Here is a 21,405-nt window from a genome sequence, read left to right as displayed (position 1 = left end):
GGTCTGTCAGGAGCTGCAGCTGGACACACTTCCTGCACACGTAGTCTTCAGGGACACTGTCAGCCTCCCTGAGTTCTCACATGGCACAGGAGGAGCATGGCACGGGTCTGAGCTCACCTGCCATATCAGAGCAACCGATATTAGCAGGAGGACCACGGGAGAAAGGGAAGAGCCCGCTGGGGAGCTCAAAGACTGTTATCTGTGAGTCTCTGCGAATCAGTTCTTCGCCAAAACCCCTTTTGAGCCAAAGCCTTCTCACTCTGCTACACCCTCACTCCACTGCCAGCTCCAAACACTGCCCGCTGTATATGGCGGTCTTCTCTTTAAACTCTTCCCGCTCTCTGCTGGCTGACATTCATGACATCCATTTGCCTTCCTCACCACAGACTCAACCTGCAAGTCCCTTTGCACCTTTTTTGTATTTTCATTAATAAGAACATGTGTGTGTCCTCTGTCGGTCGTGGTCGACCATGGGTACCGCACCTCTGGTAGTCACTGGTTTGTCGAGCAGCATCGACTGTGGCTATTGAGGCTGATTGTGGAATGGTAGGCTCTGCCACAGTTGCTGCATGTGTAGGGCATTGTGGAATTGTTGTCCGCTGTCCGCTGTGCCCTCCGTTTAGCTCTCTGTTCCTCAAACTGACTCAGGATCACTCTTTCGCCTTGCTCTAGGTGTTGCTGAAGAGTACCTCGCCATTTGTTGCGGTCATCTGCTGTATCCTCCCAGCACTCTGTGTTGATTTTTAAGGCTTTCATGTCGCGCTTGCAGAGGTCCTTGAAGCGAAGCTGGGGTCTACCAACGTTCCTCTTGCCTGTTGCTAGTTCTCCACAGAGGATCTCCTTTGGCAGTCTACCATGCTTCAAACGACGGACATGGTCCAGCCAGCGCAGTCTGTGTTGTCTTAAAAGCGTGAACATTGCGAGAAGTGCAGCGCGGAAGAGGACCTCAGAGTTTGGGACTTTGTCTCTCCAGGTGATGCCGAGGATGCGCTGAAGGCTGCGCAGGTAAAAACTATTGAGCTTCCTCTCCTGTTTGGAGTAGATGGTCCAAGTCTCGCTATCATACAGGAGGGTGCTGGTAACGCATGCAATGTACATGGCAGTCTTGGTCTTTGTAGCGAGCTTCGGATTCTCCCAGACCCGCGAGAAGAGCCAAGCAAGGATCGATGCTGCTTTGCCGATACGCCTATTGATTTCAGCATCGAGGGAGAGAGTGTCACTAATGGTCGACCCCAAGTATGTGAACTCGTGGACCGCTTCTAGGTCGTAATTGTCAATGGTAATGACCAGTGTCTCCACTATGTTCTGGGCAAGGACATTTGTTTTCTTTAGGCTGATGGTAAGCCCGAAGTCCTTGCATGCCTTAGAGAAGTGGTCCATGAGAGTTTGTAGTTGCTCTTTGGTGTGCGAGGTTATAGCAGCGTCATTGGCAAAGAGCATGTCACGTATTAAGGTCTTTTGCGCCTTTGTTCGTGCTCTCAGGCGCGCAGGGTTGAACAGCCACCCATCAGACCTGGTGTGCATGTAGATGCCTTCTGTCAACGTCCCAAACACTTACTTCAATAAAAGTAACAGAGAGAAGAAGATGCCAAATAATGTTGGGGCCAACACGCATCCTTGTTTAACTCCACTACGAATAGCAAAGGGTTCTTAATCAGAGATGAAGGGAGCTAGGGCTTTACTCTTTGGAGAGGAGGAGGATCAGAGGAGACATTATAGAGGTATACAAGATATTAAGAGGAATAGATAGAGTGGGTAGCCAGCACCTCTTCCCCAGGGCACCACTGCTCAATACAAGAGGACATGGCTTTAAGGTAAGGGGTGGGAAGTTCAAGGGGGATATTAGAGGAAGGTTTTTTACTCAAGAGACTGGTTGGTGTGTGGAATGCACTGCCCGAGTCAGTGGTGGAGGCAGATACACTAGTGAAGTTTAAGAGGCTACTGGACAGGTATATGGAGGAATCTAAGGTACTGTGCTGTACTATTCTATGTTCTGATGAGCTGCCATCGTACTGAACAGTAGCCCTCATATCGTCATGGAATGACTTGATGATACTTTGGAGTCTCGCGGGACAGCCGATCTTGAGGAGAATCTGAAAGAGCCCATCCCTGCTGACAAGGTCGAATGCCTTTGTCAAGTCGATGAAAGCGACATAGAGGGGTTTCTGTTGTTCCCTGCACTTCTCCGACAGTTGACCTCCTTGCGCAAAAACTACATTGGGACTCAGGGTAGACCCGTTCTGTCAGTTTGTAGACGTGCCAGAGCTACACGAGCAAAGACTTTGCCAACAATACTCAGAAGGAAAACACAAAATATTCTGCAGATGCTGGCATCAAAGCAACACTCACAACACGCTGGAGGAACACAGCAGGTTGGGCAGCATCTGTGGAAACAATCAGTCAATGTTTCGGGCCGGAACCCTTCGTCAGGACTGTAGGGGGAAGGGGCAGAGGCCCTATAAAGAAGGTGGGGGGAGGGTGGGAAGGAGAAGGCTGGTAGGTTCCAGGTGAAAAACCAGTAAGGGGAAAGATAAAGGGGCGGGGGAGGGGACGCAGGGAGGGGATAGGCAGGAAAGGTGAAGGAGGAATAGGGGAAAACACAATGGGTAGTAGAAGGAGGCAGAACCATGAGGGAGGTGATAGGCAGATGGGGGAGGGGGCAGAGTGAAACTGGGATGTGGGAAGGGAGGGGGAGGGAATTACCGGAAGTTGAAGAATTCTATGTTCATACCAAGGGGCTGGAAACTACCTAGACGGTATATGAGGTGTTGCTCCTCTAACCTGAGTTTAGCCTCATCATGGCCATAGAGGAGGCCATGTATGGACATATCTGAATGGGAATCTGAAGCAGAGTTGAAGTGGGTGGCAGCCGGGGGTTCCTGTCTGCTGTGGCGGACAGAGCGGAGGTGCTCGACAAAGCGGTCCCCCAATCTGCATCGGGTTTCACCGATGTAGAGGAGGCCGCACCGGGAGCACCGGATGCAATAGATGACCCCAACAGATGCTGGAGTGGCCTCTCCAGGGCGCAAGCCGGGGCAGAGTTGATATGGAGATCCGTCTGTTGTCCATGCAGTGGGACCCCCTCTCCATGCTGGTGACAAGTCCAAAGGAAAGACGAAAGTCAGTACAGTTTGATGCCAGCAGCATTGCAGGAGTTGCCGTGCCGGTGCTGCGTACAGCAGTCAGCCGCCTTTGGGACTCCGACTCCAGATTTTTCCTTGGGGTTTACTCCCGAAGCCTTTCCCGTGACTGGGTATAGCCACAAGGCAACAGAGGTTTGTAATCGGAGTTTCCCTCTCCTAGATGAGCTACCATAATGAGCCCCATCTGCACGGAGCAACTGGTTTTAAGGTGCCAGTGGCCCGCCTAAGGTAGTCATAGCCGAAGGGTGGTAGTGGGGACGAGCTCCCACTGCTAAACAAATGCTTTTCATGGTGTGCGCCTCTAACAGCCTCTGACAACCAAGTCCAACTCCTGGCCTTCACATGTGGCATAGATCTTATGCCCGGCAGAGCTGTTCTCACTGAATAAGAACTTAAGAAATTGGAGCAGGAGTAGGCCATCTGGCCCATCGAGTCTGTTCCGCCATTCTACCTGGCACCTGGGAGGCAAACTACCATCCATGTTTCCTTTTTGTGACCACGGAATCGTACCTGTCCCCCTGACTACATAGAGTCCCCAATTACTGTTGCCATCCTCTTCATATACCTACCCTTCTGAGCTAGAGCCAGACTCAGTGACAAAAGCACGACTGCTGTGACTTAACCCAGGTAGGCCCCCCCAACAGTACTCAAAATGGAGTGCTTATTGTTAAGGGAGATGACCACAGGGGTGCTCTCCACTATCCACGTTCTCCCTTCCCTCTTCTGAGAGTCATCCATTTATCTATCTCCTGTATCCTTGAGGTGACTGCCTCCCTGTAGCTCCTATCTATCACTGCTTTATTTTCCCTAACAAGCCGAAGTTCATCAAGCTGCAGCTCCAGTTCCCTAACAGTCTCTAAGGACCTGTATCTCAATGCACCTGGTGAAGATGTGGCCATCAGGGACGCTGGAAATCCCACATCTGCCACCCAGAACAGATTACTGGCTCTGTAGACATACCTCCTATACTCTCAAGATTTAAATAAGAAATGAATGAACTTACCTACTTACCTTGCCCCTGACTGTACTCACCAAAGACTTGTTGAGCCAAAGCCTTACTACTCTGCCTCAGAATACTCTGACGACAACTGCTCTCACGATGACCGCTCCGCTAGGCGGTACCTCTCTTTTATAGAGACTGGGTTTTTAAAGCTCTTTGCTGGACCTGTGCAGGAACACTTCTGTTGCAAATGCACGGTACTCCAATCAACAGTTGTTTTGTGCTGTTGAAGTCAATCTTATGGCATTGTAAATGCAATGCTTCCTACCACCAATTTCTCTGGTTACTGACCATCCTCTCGTTCCACAGACCGACCAGCCTCTGACAGCTCGTTCCATAGATGGACCACCGTCTGGATGAAAAAGTTATCCTTCAAGTTCCAATCAAGTCTCTCTCCTCTCACCTTAAATGTATGCCCTCTAGCTCCTGATTCCCCAAACCAAGGAAAAAGACTGTGCATTTATGTCCCTTATGATTCTATGAGGTCACTCCTCATTCTTCTACACTCCAATGAAAAAATTCCACCTTGTTCAACATTGTTTCATAACTCAGTCTCTCAAGACCCAGTAACACCCTAATAAATTTCCTCTGCACTCTTCCCAGCTTAAAGGCAAGATGACCAAAACTGAACACAATATTCTAAATGCAAGCTCACCAACATCTTTTACAACTGCAACTTAACATCCCAACTCCTATGCACATTGCACTGAACAATGAAGGCCAGCATGCCAAAAGCCTTCTCCCCATCCTGTCTACCTGTGACACCATTTTCAGAGAACCACATACCTGTACTCTCTGTTATGCAACACTTCCCAGAGCCCTGTCATTCACTGTGAAAGTCCTATCCTGGTCTACTTTTCTGAAATGCATGACTCACACTTACCTGAGTGGGACAACTGTTTTTAAATATTGACTCCCCTGCATCACATAAGGGTTCCAAGAACCGTCTGTAAACCAAAGTTTCCATTAGTTGCAAATGGTGTCAGCTGAGATCACAAAACTTGCGTTGGTTGGTTAATTAGGTACAAATCAGTATAGAGCTTAGTTTTAGATCTTATAATTAATTAGTGTAGATCTGCATTGCAGATTCAAAACATGTCAGACCACAGGAACTGGCGGACACAATGCCAGACTACAGAGTTTCAAGCTATGTGATTCTGAAAAGCATACTGGAAATACCTACTTGGCTGTAATTCTGTGTTGGACAGTGGGAGACAACGAAGCCCATTCATACCTTTTGAGAGATCAGCATACTGTTCTCCTGCATGTTCATGATTGCATCAGAAATCTTAACATCAATGGGGTCCATGACTGCTTCAATGTTGAACGGTCCCTCCAATCTCTCAGCAACCATCAGCATTGAATCTATTTTTTTATAAAAATGGAGGTGAACAGAAACTATTCAAACAGGCTGATGAATCACAACACAGACAATAAGTTTATACAGCCTCTCCGTTAAACAACCCACCTCTAACCACATCATACTGCACTGTGACTCTCTGCTGAACAACCCACCAGTAACTACATCACTACACTGTGACAGCTGAACAATACTTTTGATTGTCAACAGTCTTGCTTTGCTTCAAAGACAGAATTCTATGTTATTAGTATCTCAGCGTTAAAAAAATTCTATAGATCTCCAAGCCCCTACCCCTATATCTGGCTAATAGAAACCTAATTTCACATAAACCTCACAACTTAAGACAAAACGTCGTAGATTGTGGAACTTGAAATAAAACAGAAAATACTACAAATACTCAAAATGGCAGGCAGTACAAATAGAAAGATTACAGCAAATTCTGATTAAAAATTACATCATTAAAAGAAAGGAAAAAGAATTAATTTGGTTGAAATCTGTAAGCTTGATGAACCTATCACAATCCTGTACATCTGTGTTAAATTTCCCATCTACTACTTTGCTCTCAAAAGAATAACCTGAATTTCTCCAACCTAGGTACTGCAATCCCTGTAACCAGTTTGAAATATCTGCTCTATGCGCACTCATAGATTGCAATGAACAGAACCTTCTGGTAAGATATTACTGCGTTAGGATTCAGTAGCTTCAACGGGGCCAGCAAAGGCATCATTGTCTTTTTTAAACAGTTTTTATAGTTGTAACACCCAGAAGTCGTGGTCCATTTGCAGTGGTGTTAGAAAGTTTGTGAACCCTACACAATTTTCTCTATTTCTGTATAAATATAACCTAAAATGTGATCAGATCTTCACACGTCCTAAAACCCTATTAAATAAATAACACAAAAAACTTGTTCATTTATTGAGAAAAATGGTCCAATATTACATGTATTTGTTGGAAAAAGTTTGTGAACCTCTGGGGTAATATCTTCTATAAAGGCTACTTGGAGTCAGGTGTTCCAATCAATGAGATGAGATTGGGAGTGTGGGTTGCAGAGATAGATGTCCTGCCCAATAAAAAAAAGACACCCAAAGTCAGGTTACTGACAGAGCCTGTTCTTCTCAAGAAAGATCTGTTTATGTACACTGCCTTGATCAAAACAACTTTCACAGCACCTTAGAAGAATTGTAGAGATGCATGAAGCTGAAAAAAGCTACAAAAGCATTTCTAAAAACCTGAATGTTCATCAGTCAACAGATAGAGAAATTGTCTACGAATGGAGGAAACTCGGTACTGTTACTCTGCCTAGGAGTGAGCATCCTGCAGAACTCACACCAAGAGCACAATGTGCAATGCCGAAGGAGCTGAAAAAGACCCCAAGGGAAGCAGCAGAAATATCTAGTTTCTAATCATGTGTCCACTATAAGAAAAATACTGAACAAGAATGGTGTTCATGGAAGGACACCACAAGAAAACCACTGCTCTCCAAAAAAACACACTGCTGCACGTCTCAAGTTTGTAAAAGCCCAGCTGGATGTTCTACAATGTTTCTGGGACAATGTTCTGTGGACAGATGAGACAAAAGTTGAACATTTTGGTAGAAATGCACATTGCTATGTTTCGGGGAAAAAGAGCACTGCACACTAACACCAAAATATCATCCCAACTGTGAAGCACGGTGGAAGGAGCATCATGGTTTGGGCCTACTTTGCTACCTCAGGGCCTAGACAACTTGCAATCGTTGAGGGAACAATAAATTCAAAATCGTATCAAGATATTTTACAGGAGAATGTCAGGGTAGCAGTCCGTCACCTGAAGTTTAATAGAAGTTGGATAATACAACAAGACAATGATCCAAAAGACGAGAGTAAATCCACAATAGAATGGTTTAATAAGAAGAAAATTCGTGTTTTGCAATGATCGAGTCAAAGTCCTGACCTTATTCCTATAGAAATGTTGTGGAAGGACCTGAAGCAAACAGTTCGTGCAAGGAAGCCCAGCAACATCCCAGAGTTGAAGCAGTTTTGTAAGGATGAACACCCTAAAATTCCTTCAAGCTGATGTGCCGGACTGATCAACAACTACCGGAAACATTTGATTGAACTTATTGCTGTACAAAGATCCACAAGTATTTGGATAGACAGGGACTTATTAGGGAGAGTCAACATGACTTTGTGCGTGGCAGGTCATGTTTAACAAATCTATTATTTGGAAAGTGGTGAAATAATCGGACAAAGTCAGCATGGATTTGTGAAAGGAAAATCATGTCTGACGAATTTCATAGAATTTTTTGAGGATGTAACTAGTAGAGTGGATAGGGGAGAACCAGTGGATGTGGTATATTTGGATTTTCAGAAGGCTTTTGACAAGGTCCCACACAGGAGATTAGTGTGCAAACTTAAAGCACACGGTATTGGGGGTAAGGTATTGGTGTGGATGGAGAGTTGGTTAGCAGACCGGAAGCAAAGAGTGGGAATAAACGGGACCTTTTCAGAATGGCAGGCGGTGACTAGTGGGGTACCGCAATGCTCAGTGCTGGGACCCCAGTTGTTTACAATATATATTAATGACTTGGATGAGAGAATTAAATGCAGCATCTCCAAGTTTGCGGATGACACGAAGCTGGGTGGCACTGTTAGCTGTGAGGAGGATGCTAAGAGGATGCAGGGTGACTTGGATAGGTTGGGTGAGTGGGCAAATTCATGGCAGATGCAATTTAATGTGGATAAATGTGAAGTTATCCACTTTGGTGGCAAAAATAGGAAAACAGATTATTATCTGAATGGTGGCCGATTAGGAAAAGGGGAGGTGCAACGTGACCTGGGTGTCATTATACACCAGTCATTGAAAGTGGGCATGCAGGTACAGCAGGCGGTGAAAAAGGCGAATGGTATGCTGGCATTTATAGCGAGAGGATTTGAGTACAGGAGCAGGGAGGTACTACTGCAGTTGTACAAGGCCTTGGTGAGACCGCACCTGGAGTATTGTGTGCAGTTTTGGTCCCCTAATCTGAGAAAAGACATCCTTGCCATAGAGGGAGTACAGAGAAGGTTCACCAGATTAATTCCTGGGATGGCAGGACTTTCATATGAAGAAAGAATGGATGAACTGGGCTTGTACTCGTTGGAATTTAGAAGATTGAGGGGGGATCTGATTGAAACGTATAAGATCCTAAAGGGATTGGACAGGCTAGATGTAGGAAGATTGTTCCCGATGTTGGGGAAGTCCAGAACAAGGGGTCACAGTTTGAGGATAGAGGGGAAGCCTTTTAGGACCGAGATTAGGAAAAACTTCTTCACACAGAGAGTGGTGAATCTGTGGAATTCTCTGCCACAGGAAACAGTTGAGGCCAGTTCATTGGCTATATTTAAGAGGGAGTTAGATATGGCCCTTGTGGCTACGGGGGTCAGAGGGTATGGAGGGAAGGCTGGGGTGGTGTTCTGAGTTGGATGATCAGCCATGATCATAATAAATGGCGGTGCAGGCTCGAAGGGCCGAATGGCCTACTCCTGCACCTATTTTCTATGTTTCTATGTTTCTATGTATTAGTTTTTCGAGGAGGTTACCAGGAAAGTGGATGAAGGGAAGGCAGTGGATGTTGTCTACGTGAACTTCAGTAAGGCCTTTGACAAGGTCCCGCATGGAAGGTTAGCTAGGAAGATTCAGTCGCTAGATATACATGGAGAGGTAGTAAATTGGATTAGACATTGGCTCAATGGAAGAAGCCAGAAAGTGGTAGTGGAGGATTGCTTCTCTGAGTGGAGGCCTGTGACTAGTGGTGTGCCACAGAGATCAGTGCTGGGTCCATTGTTATTTGTCATCTATATCAATGATCTGGATGATAATGTGGTAAATTGGATCAGCAAATTTGCTGATGATACAAAGAATGGAGGTGTAGTGGACAGTGAGGAAGGTTTTCAAAGCTTGTTGAGGGACTTGGACCAGCTGGAAAAATGGGCTGAAAAATGGCAGATGGAGTTTAATACAGACAAGTGTGAGGTATTGCACTTTGGAAGGACAAACCAAGGTAGAACATACAAGGTAAATGGTAGGGCACTGAGGAGTGCAGTAGAAGAGGGATCTGGGAATACAGATACAAAATACCCTAAAAGTGGCGTCACAGGTAGATAGGGTCATAAAGAGAAATTTTGGTACATTGACCTTTATAAATCAAAGTATTGAGTATAAGAGTTGGATGTTATGGTGAGGTTGTATAAGGCATTGGTAAGGCCGAATTTGGAGTACTGTGTACAGTTTTAGTCACCAAAATACAGGAAGGATATTAATAAGGTTGAAAGAGTGCAGAGAAGGTTTACACGGATGTTGCCGGGACTTGAGAAACTGAATTACAGAGAAAGGTTGAATAGGTTAAGACTTTATTCCCAGGAGCATAGAAGAATGAGGGGAGATTTTTTAGGGGTATATAAAATTATGATGGGCATAAATATAGTGAATGCAAGCAGGTTTTTTCCACTGAGGCTAGGGGAGAAAAAAAAAACCAGAGGGCATGGGTTAAGGGTGAAGGGGGAAAAGTTTAAAGGAAACATTAGTGGGGGCTTCTTCACACTGAGATTGGTGGGAGTATGGAATGAGCTGCCAGATGAAGTAGTAAATGCGGGCTCACTTTTAACATTTAAGAAAAACTTGGACAGTTACATGGATGAGAGGTGTATGGAGGGATATGGTCCAGGTGCAGGACAGTGGGACTAGGCAGAAAAATGGTTCAGCACAGCCAAGAAGGACCAAAAGGCTTGTTTCTGTGCTGTAATGTTCTATGGTTCTAAATGTTCAGGGGATATTTGCATGGACTTCTGCATAGGTACGTTCCAATGAGACAGTGAAAGGATGGTAAGGTACAGGAACCGTGGTGTACAAAGGCTGTTGTAAATCTATTCAAGAAGAAAAGAAGAGCTTAGGAAAGGTTCAAAAAACTAGGTAATGATAGAGATCTGGAAGATTATAAGGCTAGCAGGAAGGAGCTTAAGAAAGAATTTAGCAGAGCCAGAAAGGGCCAAGAGAAGGCCTTGGCAGATAGGATTAAGGAAAACCCCAAGGCATTCTACAGTATGTGAAGAGCAAGAGGATAAGACATGAGAGAATAGGACCAATCAAGTGTGACAGTGGAAAAGCGTGCATGAAACCGGAGGAGAGAGCAGAGGTGCTGAATGAATACTTTGCTTTCAGTATTCACTACGGAAAAAGATCTTGGCGATTGTAGGGATGACTTACAGCAGACTGAAAAGCTTGAGCATGTAGAGATTAAGAAAGAGGATGTGCTGGAGCTTTTGGAAAGCATCACGTTGGATAAGACACCAGGACCGGATGAGATGTACCCCAGGCTACTGTGGGAGGTGAGGGAGGAGATTGCTGAGCCTCTGGCAATGATCCTTGCATCATCAATGGGGACGGGAGAGGTTCTGGAGGATTGGAGGGTTGTGGATGTTGTTCCCTTATTCAAGAAAGGGAGTAGATAGCCCAGGAAATTATAGACCAGTGAGTCTTACTTCAGTGGTTGGTAAGTTGATAGAGAAGATCCTGACAGGCAAGATTTGTGAACATTTGGAAAGATATAACATGATTAGGAATAGTTAGCATGGCTTTATCAAGGGCAGATCGTGCCTTATGAGCCTGATTGAATTTTTTGAGGATGTGACTAAACACATTAATGAAAGAAGAGCAGTAGATGTAGGTATATGGATTTCAGCATGGCATTTGATAAGGTGCCCCATGCAAGGCTTATTGAGAAAGTAAGGAGGCATGGGATCGAAGGGGACATTGCTTTGTGGATCCAGAATTGGCTTGCCCACAGAAGGCAAAGAGTGGTTGTAGACAGGTCATATTCTGCATGGAGGTCAGGGACCAGTGGTGTGCCTCAGGGATCTGTTCTGGGATCCTTATTCTTCGCGATTTTTATAAGTGACCAGGATGAGGAAGTGGAGGGATGGGTTAGTAAATTTACTGATGACACAAAGGTTGGGGGTGCTGTGGATAGTGTGGAGGGCTGTCAGAGGTTACAGCGGGACATTGATAGGATGCAAAACTGGGCTGAGAAGTGGCAGATGGAGTTCAACCCAGATAAGTGTGAAGTGGTTCATTTTGGTAGGTCAAATATGATGGCAGAATATAGTATTAATGGTAAGACTCTTGGCAGTGTGGAGGATCAGAGTGATCTTGGGGTCTGAGTCCATAGGATACTCAAAGCTGCTGCACAGGTTGACTATGTGGTTAAGAAGGCGTACGGTGTATTGGCCTTCATCAATCCTGGAATTGAGTTCAAGAGCCGAGAGGTAATGTTTCAGCTATATAGGACCCTAGTCAGACCCCAATTAAAGAGTACTATGCTCAGTTCTGGTCGCCTCACTACAGGAAGGATGTGAAAACCATAGAACCGGTGCAGAGGAGATTTACAAGAATGTTGCCTGGATTAGGGAGCATGCCTTATTAAAACAGGTTGAGTGAACTCGGCCTTTTCTCCTTGGAGCGACGGAGGATAAGAGGTGACCTGTTAGAGGTGTATAAGATGATGAGAGGCATTGATTGTATGGATAATCAGAGGTTTTTTTCCAGGGCTGAAATCGCTGCCACAAGACGGCACAGGTTTAAGGTGCTTGGAAGTAGGTACAGGGAGATGTCGAGGTAAGTTTTTTTTTGCAGAGAGTGGTGAGTGCGTGGAATGGGCTGCCGGCAACGGTGGTGGAGGTGGATATGATCGGGTCTTTTAAGAGACTTTTGGATAGGTAAATAGAGCTTAGAAAAATAGAGGACTATGGCTAATCCTAGTAATTTATAAGGTATGGACATGTTCGGCACAACTTTGTGGGCCGAAGGGCCCGTATTGTGCTGTAGGTTTTCTATGTTTCTATGTTTTCTAAAGAAGTATTCTAAAGATAAGATGACACAAACATGACTAACAAGAGAAGTCAAAGCCAATATAAGCCAAAAGAGGGCATATAATAGAGCAAAGATTAGTGGGAAGTTTTAAAAAACCAACAGAAGGCAACTAAAAAAGTCATTAAGACAGTAAAGATGGAATACAAAAGTAAGTTAACCAAAAATATTAAAGAGAATACTCAAAAGTGTAAAAGAAAGGGAAGAGTGGACATCGGACTGTTGGAAAACTATGCTGGAGAGGTAGTAATGGGGGACAACACTGGCAGTATGGTGGAGGTTTTAGGTATCAGGGGGCATGAAGTGTATGAGGTTGAACTAGAGAGAAGTTTCTTGGGAAACTGAAAGATCTGAAGGTAGATAAGTTACTTGGATCAGATGGTGTACACCACAGAGTTCTGAAAGAGGTGGCTGAAGTGATTGTGGAGGCATTAGTAATGATCTTTCAAGATTCAATGTACCCTGGAATGGTCACTCCACTCTTCAAAGAGAGAAAGAAGCAGAAGAAAGGAAACTATCAGCCAGTTAGTCTGACCTCAGTGGTTGGGAAGATGTTGCAGTCAATTATAAAGGATGAAGTGTCAGGATACTTGAAGGTACATGATAAAATAGGCCATAGTCAGCTTGGTTTCCTCACGGAAAATCTTGCCTGACAAATCTGTTGTAATTCTTTGAACAAGTAACAAGCAGGATACACAAAGGAGAATTGGTTGATGTTGTGTTCCTTGGATTTTCAGGCCGTTGACAAGGTGCATGAGGCTGCCTTACAATCTACACGCCCATGGTATTATAGGAAAGATTCTAGCATGGATAAAGCACTGGCTGATTGGCAGGAAGGGTAGGTGAAGGGGAATCCTATGGATTCTACAGATATGTTAAGAGCAAAAGGATTGCAGGTGACAAAATTGGTCCTCTGGAAGACCAGAATGGTAATTTATGCGTCCAGCCAAAAGAGATGAGGGAGAGATCTTGAATGAATCTTTTGCATCTGTATTTACTCAGGAGACTGACACAAGAGTCTATAGAAGTGAGGCAAAGTGGCATCAACTTCATGGACCCTATACAGAATACAGAGGAGGAGGTGTTTACTGTCTTAAGGCATATCAGGTTGGATAAATCACCAGGGCCTGATGAAGTATTCCCTCAGGCCCTACAGGAGGCAAGAGCAGAAATTACCAGGGCCCTAGCAGATATCTAAATCATCCTCAGGAACAGATGAGGTATCGGAGGATTGAAGGATAGCCAATGTTGCTCCACTGTTTAAAAAAGGCTCTAAACAATATCATAAACATAGACATAGAAATAGGTGCAGGAGTAGGCCATTCGGCCCTTCGAGCCTGCACCGCCATTCTGTACGATCATGGCTGATAATCCAACTCAGAAGCCCGTACCTGCCTTCTCCCCATACCCCCGATCCCTTTAGCCACAAGGGCCATATCTAACTCCCTCTTAAATATAGCCAATGAACTGGCCTCAACTGTTTCCTGTGGCAGAGAATTCCACAGATTCACCACTCTCTGTGTGAAGAAGTTTTTCCTCCTCTCGGTCTTCCCCTTACACTCAAACTGTGACCCCTCGTTCTGGACTTCCCCAACATTGGGAACAATCTTCCTGCATCTAGCCTGTCCAATCCCTTTAGAATTTTATACATTTCAATCAGATCCCCCCTCAATCTTCTAAATTCCAGAGAGTACAAGCCTAGTCGATCCAGTCTTTCATCATATGAAAGTCCTGCCATCCCAGCAATCAATCTGGTGAACCTTCCTTGTACTCCCTCTACGGCAAGAATGTCTTTCCTCAGATTAGGGGACCAAAACTGCACACAATACTCCAGGTGTGGTCTCACCAAGGCCTTGTACAACTGCAGTAGTACCTCCCTGCTCCTGTACTCGAATCCTCTTGCTATGAATGCCAGCATACCATTCGCCTTTTTCACCGCCTGCTGTACCTGCATGCCCACTTTCAATGACAGGTGTACAATGACACCTAGGTCTCGTTGCACCTCTCCTTTTCCTAATCAGCCACCATTCAGATAATAATCTGTTTTCCTGTTCTTGCCACCAAAGTGGATAGCCTCACATTTATCCACATTAAATTGCATTTGCCATGAATTTGCCCACTCACCTAACCTATCCATGTCACTCTGCATCCTCTTAGCATCCTCCTCACAGCTAACACTACCACCCAGCTTCGTGTCATCCGCAAACTTGGAGATGCTGCATTTAATTCCCTCGTCTAAGTCATTAATATATATTGTAAACAACTGGGGTCCCAGCACTAAGCCTTGCGGTACCCCACTAGTCACTGCCTGCCATTCTGAAAAGGTCCCGTTCATTCCCACTCTTTGCTTCCTGTCTGCCAACCAATTCTCTATCCACATCAATAACTTACCCCCAATACCATGTGCTTTAAGTTTGTACACTAATCTCCTGTGTGGGACCTTGTCAAAAGCCTTTTGAAAATCCAAATATACCACATCCACTGGTTCTCCCTTATCCACTCTACTAGTTACATCCTCAAAAAATTCTATGAGATTCGTCAGACAGACTTCCAGTAGAGCTCATGGAGTGAAGTCGTGTTCTTGACTCGCTCCATTACCTCTGAGTTTTTTCCTATGATCAGCTACATTTAAGCTAACCATTAAGGCACCGATTTTTACAATACCTTGCAGCGGATTGTTACTAGATATTTGGATGTTTTTAAGGTCTGCTATGTCTAAGAACGGGAAAGACGGTAAACCTCCGGTTAGACCGAAAGTTACCGACCCTCCTCCAATTGAACCAGCGGTAACTATGAAAGCTATATCGGATCTGATTCATACGGAAATTTCTACTACTATAACGAATCTGATTCGTGTGGAGATTTCAACTAAACTGAGAAAATTATTGATGTAATTGATAAAATAGAAACATCTGTCACGAAAAATCAAACTGCTATATCTAATCTTCAAAAATCCACGCAACAAAATGAACTCAAGATGGGGAAAATTGAAGAAACGATCACTGTAATGAAGAAAAAACTCAATTTCTGACTTTTAAAAACTCTGACTTAGAATGCAGAATGCGACAACAGAATATTCGAATTATTGGTATTCATGAAGCTGCTGAATCTGATGACCCTATAAAGTTTTTTTCTCAACTTTTAAAAGATTCATTTCCTACCTTATTTCCTGACCAACCACCACTATTGGATCGGGTTCACAGAGTCCCATTATATTCGTCTAAGATAAACCTCGGCATGTTATTTTACGATTTCATTATTTTCAAGACAAGGAGAAATTGCTTCGACTCGCTCGACCTAAAGGTTACATTGATTACTCGGATCTTCGTTTTTGCTTGGTGGAGGATTTTAGTAAGCAGATTCGGGATCAACGTGTCTGTTACAGATCTGTGATGTTGGAACTCTACAAGATGGATTTAAAACCAGTGTTGCTTTATCCTGCACGTTTGAAGATTCGATCGCCTGATGGGTCTTCCCGTTTTTTCAACTCTCCATCGAAGCCCAGAGTTACCTGGATCAATTTTCGCCTTCAACATCTTAATCGTAATTATTAAATCATCTCTGTTTGATCGGAGGCAGTTAATCTGTTGGCTTTATTTTTTTTCGCTTTATATGAGGGCAGAAACGTTTTTTTTTTTTCGGTTTAATTAACATGGTTGCCAACCTTTTTTTCTAACTGCGTCATTCTTTTCTTCTTCCCTAGGAATTCTGGGTGGTTATTTCCTCTGCATCATTTTATGTATTTCCCTTGAGGCCTTAAACTTTGTAGTTTTCAAACATACTTTTTGTAGTTTTCCTTGTTAGTCTATGCTAATTATTTCATTTTCTTGTTTAATTATACCATCTGTTGTTGGTTAACGGTTTTCTTTATATTTACCTGTTTTTTCTTTGTAGTATATCGGGTTCGTTTTAATGGGTGTACTTTTTTTTAATTCCTTTACTGTTTTATAACTTTAGCTGATCCTTTTATATATACACTTTTTTTTACTGAGCGTCTATCGGAAGTCATGGGGGTAGAATAGAATAGAATAGTACAGCACAGTACAGGCCCTTCGACCCACATTGTTGTGCCGACCCTCAAACCCTGCCTCCCATATAAGCCCCCACCTTAGATTCCTCCATATACCTGTCCAGTAGCCTCTTAAACTTCACTAGTGTATCTGCCTCCACCACTGACTCAGGCAGTGCATTCCACGCACCAACCACTCTCTGAGTAAAAAACCTTCCTCTAATATCCCCCTTGAACTTCCCACCCCTTACCTTAAAGCCATGTCCTCTTGTATTGAGCAGTGGTGCCCTGGGGAAGAGGCGTTGGCTATCCACTCTATCTATTCCTCTTATTATCTTGTACACCTCTGTCATGTCTCCTCTCATCCTCCTTCTCTCCAAAGAGTAAAGCCCTAGCTCCCTTAATCTCTGATCATAATGCATACTTTCTAAACCAGGCAGAATCCTGGTAAACCTCCTCTGTACCCTTTCCAATGCTTCCACATCCTTCCTATAGTGAGGTGACCAGAACTGGACACAGTACTCCAAGTGTGGCCTAACCAGAGTTTTATAGAGCTGCATCATCACATCGCGACTCTTAAACTCTATCCCTCGACTTATGAAAGCTAACACCCCATAAGCTTTCTTAACTACCCTATCCACCTGTGAGGCAACTTTCAGGGATCTGTGGACATGTACCTCGAGATCCCTCTGCTCCTCCACACTACCAAGTATCCTGCCATTTACTTTGTACTCTGCCTTGGAGTTTGTCCTTCCAAAGTGTACCACCTCACACTTCTCCGGGTTAAACTCCATCTGCCACTTCTCAGCCCAATTCTGCATCCTATCAATGTCTCTCTGCAATCTTTGACAATCCTCTACACTATCTACAACACCACCAACCTTTGTGTCATCTGCAAACTTGCCAACCCACCCTTCTACCCCCACATCCAGGTCGTTAATAAAAATCACAAAAAGTAGAGGTCCCAGAACAGATCCTTGTGAACCCTCCAATCTGAATGTATTCCCCCCACCATGACCCTCTGCAGGCAAGCCAATTCTGAATCCACCTGGCCAAACTTCCCTGGATCCAATGCCTTCTCACTTTCTGAATAAGCCTACCGTGTGGAACCTTGTCAAATGCCTTACTAAAATCCATATAGATCACATCCACTGCACTACCCTCATCTATATGCCTGGTCACCTCCTCAAAGAACTCTATCAGGCTTGTTAGACACGATCTGCCCTTCACAAAGCCATGCTGACTGTCCCTGATCAGACCATGATTCTCTAAATGCCCATAGATCCTAAATCTAAGAATCTTTTCCAACAGCTTTCCCACCACAGACGTAAGGCTCACTGGTCTATAATTACCCGGACTATCCCTACTACCTTTTTTGAACAAGGGAACAACATTCCCCTCCCTCCAATCCTCCGGTACCTTCACTTTTTAGTTTTTTTTTCCTTTTTGGGCTACTTACATTACCGAAGTATTGGTTGCGTTCTCCTTCCCGTTATCTCTTGTTTGTTCTATTCCCTTTCCGGGTTCGTGGGTCGAACCTATTGTCAATCCTCCTTTTTTTGTGGGTTGACTTTAGGGTTTATGGAGTCTACTATTAATTTTGTCTCTTGGAATACTAATGGTCTTAATCATCCAATAAAAAGGAAAAAAGTTTTTAAAGTATTCCGGAGACTTAAAGCACATGTTCTATTTTTACAAGAGACCCATGTGCGGAAGGGGGACAAATTATGTTTTTTTTTAATTCTGGAAGGGTCAACACTTCCAGCCGAATTCCAAAACTAAGATTCGAGGAGTTTCCATTTTTATAGATCCCTCAATCACTTTTGTACAACACGATATTATTTCTGATCTGAATAGTAGATTTCTATTGGTTAGTGGTTTACTCTTTAATAAAAAGGTAGTTTTGGTTAACGTCTATGCTCCCAACATGGACTGTCCGGAATTTTATAAATCATTATTTCATTTGTTCCTGAATTTGAATGAGTTTTCACTAATCTGGGGTGGGGATCTTAATACTTGTTTATCCCCATTTTTGGACCGTTCGGCTCCTTTACGGACCTTACCCAATAAATCTGCAACCTTGATTAACTCATTCCTTTCAGATTCCAGATTGATGGACATTTGGCGTTTTTTGCATCCTCAGGAAAAAGATTTTTCTTTTTTTTCCACATGTTCATCATTCCTATTCAAGAATTGATTATTTTTTTTATTGGTTCTTGTCTTATTTCTTCAGTGGTTAAATGTGAATATGACTCTATAACCATTTCGGATCATGCTCCACTTAAGCTTTCTATTAAAATACTGGCTAATACACAAAATAATAGACAATGGCGTTTTAATTCGCTGTTGCTTCAGGACTCAAATTTTGTTAACAGATTGATCTTTTCTTTACAATCAACTATACAGAAGATATTTCTATGAACATCCTTTGGGATACTTTTAAAGCTTATATTCGTGGTCAGATCATCTCGTACTCTGCTGCTTTGAGGAAGAGGTTGAAGGAGGAGGAGCTGGTTATGGTGGACAAGATTAAGGAAATTAAGAAATATGCTACAGCTCCCTCTGAGAAGTTGTATAAACAAAGAACTGAACTTCAAATGGAACAGTTTATTACTTTCGTCCTCGATTGCAAATCAATTAATGAAAACAAGAAGCGAATTTTATATACATAGTGACAAAGTTGGTAAACTGTTGGCTAATCAGTTGAAGACTAACTATACTAAATTTCAAATTAATCAGATTTATAATCAAAAAGATCAACTGATATTTGATCAAGCTGAGATTAACCAATCCTTTTTTGATTTTTATTCCTCCTTATATCAATCAGAGTTTCCACGAGACTCTAAATATATGTATGACTTTTTAGATAACCTAGATTTCCCTAAGATTTCACATGATATATCTTCTATGCTAGACACTTTCTTTACTACTGATGAGATTAAGAACGTTATTTTCTCTATGAACCCGGGGAAAGCTCCTGGTCCTGATGGGTTTACCACGGAATTTTATAAATTTTTTGCATCCTCATTAATCCCTTGGTTATTCAGGATTCTGGAGGCCTCATTAAAACTTGGTAAACTTCCTGAATCCTTCTATAGAGCATCGATCTCTTTAATATTAAAGAAGGATAAAGATCCTGCTCAATGTGCATCTTATAGACCAATATCCTTATTAAACGTTGACTCTAAAGTTTCTTCTAAATTATTAGCAAACAGATTAGAAAAAGCACTTCCCTATATTATTTCGGAAGACCAAACAGGTTTTATTAAAGCTCGTTACTCTTTTTATAACATTCGCACACTGTTAAACGTTGTTTATACCTCCTCACAAAACGATCCTGAGTGCGTCATTTCCTTAGACGCTGAAAAAGCCTTCGACAGAGGCCTTACTTATTTAAGGTGCTCGAAATGTTTAATTTCAGCCCGAAATTTATATCCTGGATCAAACTGTTATATCATTCTCCTATGGCCTCAGTTCGTACTAATTCTTTAAACTCACTTTTTTTCCCTCTTTTTCGAGGTACCAGACAAGGTTGTCCTCTTAGTCCTTTATTATTTGATATTGCATTAGAACCTCTTGCAATTGCTATTCGAGCATCGCCAAATATTATTGGGATAACTCGGTGTTTAAAATCCCATAAAGTATCGCTCTATGCTGATGACTTACTTTTATATATTTCTAATCCTCAAAAATCTATCCCTGCTGCTTTAGATTTATTAGCACAATTTAGTCTTTTTTCAGGTTATAAGTTAAATCTCAGTAAGAGTTAACTTTTCCCGATTAATAAGCAAGTTCCCTTATATCAGAACCTTCCGTTTAAATTGGTTAATAATTATTTTTCATATCTCGGGATTAAAATTACCTATAAACATAAAGATTTATTTAAGACTAATTTCTTACCCTTAATTGATCACATTACTCAACTTTCATTTAAATGGTCTGCATTTTATTTAACTTTGATTGGTCGTATTAATGCTGTTAAGATGTTTATTCTGCCAAAATTTTTATATGTATTTCAGGCACTACCGATTTTTGTTCCAAAATCCTTTTTTGACAAAGTTGACTCTAAAATTTCTTCATTTATTTGGCAAAATAAAAACCAGAGATTGGGTAAAATACATCTACAGAAAGCTAAGAGAGATGGAGGTTTGGCTTTACCTAACTTTAGATTCTATTATTGAGCAATTAATATTCGACACATGAAATTTTGGTTACTTGATCAAGATACACTATCCATTCCTGAATGGGTAGCATTGGAATTATAATCTGCTCAAGGTTATGCACTTGGCTCCATTTTAGGTCCTTCTTGTCCTTTTGATTTGAAACGGCACAAACAGATTTGTAACCCGATAGTTAAATATACCTTACGTATTTGGTTTCAATTCAGAAAATTTTTCGATCTTAATCAATTTGGGCTTGTGATTCCTATTTTAGGCAACATATTCTTTCCCCCCTCTTCCACTGACCGTGCCTTTCAAATTTGGAAAACTAATGGTATTTCATGGGTTTTGGATTTATTTTTAGATGGTTCCCTTATGTGTTTTGAACAATTATCTAACAAATATAACTTACCAAGAATACATTTTTTTTTAGATATCTCCAAGTTAGAAATTTCCTAAGTACTATACTCTCTTCCTTTCCGACGTTACCTCCTACATATATTTTAGATACTATAATTAACTTTAATCCATGTCAGAAAGGTGTAAAGGCTATTATTTATAATACTATTATGAAACTTAGGAAAGCTCCATTCAATAAGATTAGGTCAGATTGGGAAAAGGAATTGGGTTTTATTATTTCGGCGGATGACTGGGCGCATATTTTACAACTAGTCAATACTTTCTCTATCTGTTCTAAACATTCCCTAATTCAATTTAAAGTTGTCCATAGAGCACATATGTCTAAAGATAAATTAGCTCGTTTTTATTCTCATATTAACCCTCTTTGTGACAGATGTCATGGGGAGATAGATTCCTTAACTCATATGTTTTGGTCCTGTCCTACTTTGGAA

The 21,405-nt window shown here is 42.6% G+C and overlaps 1 protein-coding gene across 4 annotated transcripts in view; it reads right to left on the bottom strand.

Annotated features, from left to right (window-relative positions):
• gpc4 (glypican 4) overlaps positions 1-21,405 on the bottom strand; it is a 183,150-nt gene that overhangs the window by 75,562 nt on the left and 86,183 nt on the right. For all 4 annotated transcript variants that reach the window (XM_072271108.1, XM_072271109.1, XM_072271110.1 and 1 more), the window contains one exon: positions 5,378-5,508. In XM_072271108.1, the coding sequence (XP_072127209.1) occupies positions 5,378-5,508 (131 nt within the window). The remainder of the gene's footprint in view (positions 1-5,377; positions 5,509-21,405) is intronic.

The sequence above is a fragment of the Mobula birostris genome, chromosome 10 (assembly GCF_030028105.1).
Source record: "Mobula birostris isolate sMobBir1 chromosome 10, sMobBir1.hap1, whole genome shotgun sequence".
Taxonomy (NCBI): domain Eukaryota; kingdom Metazoa; phylum Chordata; class Chondrichthyes; order Myliobatiformes; family Myliobatidae; genus Mobula; species Mobula birostris.
The sequence above is the reverse complement of the archived record's forward strand: the minus strand, read 5'-3'. Positions and strand labels throughout refer to the sequence as shown.